Here is a 4,061-nt window from a genome sequence, read left to right as displayed (position 1 = left end):
TATACAGCTTGGAGTAAGACAACATGCATGAAGAGGATGATGTGGACAAAATACTCATTTGCCTAATAATTCTGCACTCCCTGTACTGCTTCTGCTGGGTCTCTCTGCTTAAGACTCTGTTGTCTCTTGGACTGCCATGTTGTTGCTTTCTGGAACTGCATTTCTTGTTTTCAAGGAGAAGTTGGCGTCCTTGGAGCTCGCTTTTCAGGATGAGGAATCAGAAAGACTTTATTTATCCCCAAGGGGCAATTAACACATAGAAGTGAAGCTGTAAACAATTCAGTCAACACTCGGCCTGAGTGTTTCTAAAGATGTTAACCTATAATTTTCTTCCGACCGCTGCATGTGGGAAATTGATCCAGGTCTATTTCCCCATCTGCAAGTGACACACGTTCATCATTCTTATCACTGCTTGTCAAGTGTTCTCTGTCTGTGAGGTGCCCACACTTGAAAAAGACCAGACTTTGAGTTTCACTCACTTTATTTTGAACAGCTAGTTAGATAGTGGATAGGTAGGTAGGTGAAAAACCTTTCAACACAAAAAATAAAGAACATTTCATTAATCATTCAGATAAATTAAATCCATTATACAGAATACAAATGAAATAACAAATATATACACTTTAGTAAAGCCATTTAACATAGCTAAAGCTAAATACTTTTGTCTAAATTATCATTTAACCCAGTTTAAGTTAGTTTTACATTCATTGGTTTTTAATCACAGAGCTGAGTAATTTCACACAACAAAGATGAAATAAACTGTGGTTCTTAAATACACAGTGTCTACCTTGCATTTTACACTTTTTATAAACTATTACATTTTTAAAGTATACATTTTAGAGTTTGCAAATATTTTAATAAAAAGACTTTGACCAAGGATTTTCTTTTACAAAGAATTATTTTCCTTAAATTAAACCAAACATATTTACACTAGTTTTAAGATTTCACCAAGGATTTGGGGTAACTATTTTTAGTATTAATAAAATAAATATGTGGGAAACACCATCTACATAAACAATTTATTCAAACTTAAACATTCCTTTTAATATCAATATAGTTTTTTAAACTTAAATGCAGTAACTATTTCCCAAAGCATAAATACATTTCCACAATTGAGCTTCCATAGTTCCCCAACATATAAGCAGCAAATATGAGTCCAAGAGCTTACCGATAGCCCGTCTAGCTCAAAGTCTTCCTCACAGTGGAAAGTGGATTGTGCTTTGTTTGCAGTCCTCTCAGTATGTCGCACCCAGGTCAAATGGCTGCTGCATGCATTTTAAGGTCTACTAGGCACGCCAGCCCTTGATTGCTCTAATTCAGCTCACCTGGCGGAGCGGCGCGCACCAGGCCGCGCTTAGTTGCACACAAGGTCTAATCAGCAGCCATGTGCAAGCTGCAGCACAGAGCAGGTAGTGGGCAGGAGGAGGAAGAGAGGAGTAACAGCCACACCTACTAGGTCAGCGCGACACTGCTTAAATAAGACACCTCCTCTCTCTGGTTTTGAACTCTCCTCTCTTAAACCCAGAAAATGAGATTGTAGTTGTTCTAGGCTGAGAAACACAAAACCCTCTTCATATTATTATTGCTTTTTTTAAATCAACAACTCTGTTATATATAGCTTTGTGTCCACCCTAGGGGAGTTCTAGGTTCGCATGGGTCCGCGTATCCAGAGCTGAGGATCTTGCGTCCTCAACAGACCTGAGGGGTGATGGAGATGTAGTCTCTACACGTATAATATAACCTGTAATATGGACAGTATGACAGTTCTCAAATATGCAGACAACATGGTGGTGCACCAGACTCTAATAGCCTGGCAGCATGTTGTCAGCAAATACAACTCACACGCTGTTTCAGCACCTGGAGGTCAAAGGGCAGGTGGTGCAGCAGCTCAGTGCCTTTAGGTACCCGAACAGTGAGGAGACTCAGAATACTTTATCAATGCCAGAGGAAACTTTGCAGTCACAGTTGCTCCAAGACAGTAAGGACAGTAACTAACAAGTTACAGTACCAATAAAAAATTACAGTATATTACACAATAGTTCTAATAAATAAATAAATATCCCATTATCTCACATGGAAGAGAGTGTAGATAAAGCTGAAATTGAGATGCCCTCTTACACTCTCCTTTGTAGAGGATGTGCAGCTGTTGCTGCACATTAGATGGACGTAGCCACAGGCAGGAACTATTTTCTGTCTCATTTGGATAAATCTGTCTCTGATTGAGCATGCTCAGCACATCACGGAGTGGGTGGGAGGTGTTGTCCAGCATCCTCCATGTCTTGGACAACATCCGTCTCTTTGACACCATCTTGGCAGAGTAAAAATAAAATTCTCACCAGGAAAATACATGCATGCAACATAAGAGTTCATTCTGACACTAGAAGAACCCATGTTCATGGACTACCTTGACAGCCGAGTCAGCCAGCAGTCAGGTGGCTAATGTTGGTCCAGAACCACTAAGGAGCTCTTGTGAGTTGTCATGGGGAAGAAGGCAAGAATGCCTGGCTGTTATACTGGGAACTGTGGGACCATGTGCCTGTCTCACCTGAGAGCACTTCCTGAGTGAGGTTAGAACGAGAGTCAGTGAGTCCTCAGCAGACCATAGTGACACATCTCACATAACACGTTTATGTTTTGTTTCTCTTTTGTTCAGGCTACAGCTGGGATATGGTTCATATGATGGAGAAGATCTGTAGAGACCTTAAACATCCCGTAACATTCCCAGTACGTGCAGCTCTGCTGGCCAAGTCCTTCTCCCAGCTGGCATGGCTGCTGAAGCAGTCAGACAGGTGAATGTCGGCCACATCGGACCTTTTTCTCAGAACAACACCACAAACATGCAGTAAAGGAGAGCAAATCAAAACCAGCAAACTGTATTCATCTAATTAGTCTCATTGTGGATCAGAGTTAGTCAGTAGGTTGCAAGCAGTCACAGTAGTTTCTCCTTTTTACTTCTCACACATTGGTGTGGGACACAGCTGAAGCGTTATGTTACCATATAATCATAAACTGTCCTTTTAGCTTCTTCGATAAGATCTCTGTCTGCCAAGCAGTGAGAGAGAAAGTGTCATCACTGGACAGAAGCATGTGTGGATCACAGTTTAACTCGATCCACACTCGTCTCATAGTTGTGATTTCATTGGACCATTTTAATGTTTCAATGCCACAAAGTTAGATTTTCATCTGTTGTTACAATAAAGTTGAAAAAATCAGAATAAAGTCAAATGGGCGGAGTTTCCAAAATCATTCTGACATATGTTAATACCTTTTTTTTCCTTGACATTGACAGGTACACTCTAACTGTGTGGACGGGCCAGAGTGATGAGTTCTCACTGCAGGACTTGCTGCCCTACAGAGAAGAGTTTGCCATGAGCAGGATTTACTTTGACCTGCCAGACTCTCTAAGAGCACGGATCAGTTCAGCACAATAAGCAAATATGAATCCAGTGAGAAGTTGTCTGGCTGTGACATTAACTGGTGCACCTGCAAGTGAAAACTAACTTCATCCTGAATTTATCTGAAGCTCACTTCCTGTTAAAACAGAGTTCATCCTCCCCACGGTCACCGACTGCTTGCTCATAGGAATCGTCTATTCATGAGGATCCTCTGCAGTACTGTAAGGTGTCTGCCTCACAGTATTAAGGCCATGAAATTAATGTTACTGGTCCTGGTGCATTTCAAATCAAAAGATGCTCTAAGCCCACTTGCATGTAATATTTTCTGTTTTCTCTACCGATTCTTTTTTTTGGGTGGGATAAAAAAAATCTGCAAATCAGCCGAGTCCAGTCACGTTGTGTTTTTGTTTGTTTGTTTTTTAAAGAGTGTTAGTCTATTTTCAAGTGGGACGAATCAGACAGTTTCGAGCAGAAGGGGGCTCTTTCCCACACAGGTTGGACTTTCCTTCACTTACACGGCCTTTTAGCTGTGCCTTTGTGTCTTTCAGAAGCTGAGTTTAACAGATTCTCTTAAAAATATATTTAGCTCAAGTTACACTAGATTGATTGATTGATTGAATCTTTATTTTGAACATGTTGAAAAAGTATAAAAAAAAAAAAAATAGA

At 40.5% G+C, this 4,061-nt stretch overlaps 1 protein-coding gene across 1 annotated transcript in view; it reads left to right on the top strand.

Annotated features, from left to right (window-relative positions):
• The window catches only part of LOC102302546 (protein FAM151B), a 17,913-nt gene that overhangs the window by 12,184 nt on the left and 1,668 nt on the right, over positions 1–4,061 (top strand). Inside the window, exons 4-5 of the mRNA XM_005951952.3 lie at positions 2,654–2,789; positions 3,290–3,313. Of these exons, the coding sequence (XP_005952014.2) occupies positions 2,654–2,789; positions 3,290–3,313 (160 nt within the window). The remainder of the gene's footprint in view (positions 1–2,653; positions 2,790–3,289; positions 3,314–4,061) is intronic.

The sequence above is a fragment of the Haplochromis burtoni genome, unplaced genomic scaffold (genome assembly GCF_018398535.1).
Source record: "Haplochromis burtoni strain Fernald_Lab_line unplaced genomic scaffold, NCSU_Asbu1 Contig_1151, whole genome shotgun sequence".
Lineage (NCBI taxonomy): Eukaryota > Metazoa > Chordata > Actinopteri > Cichliformes > Cichlidae > Haplochromis > Haplochromis burtoni.
The sequence above is the reverse complement of the archived record's forward strand: the minus strand, read 5'-3'. Positions and strand labels throughout refer to the sequence as shown.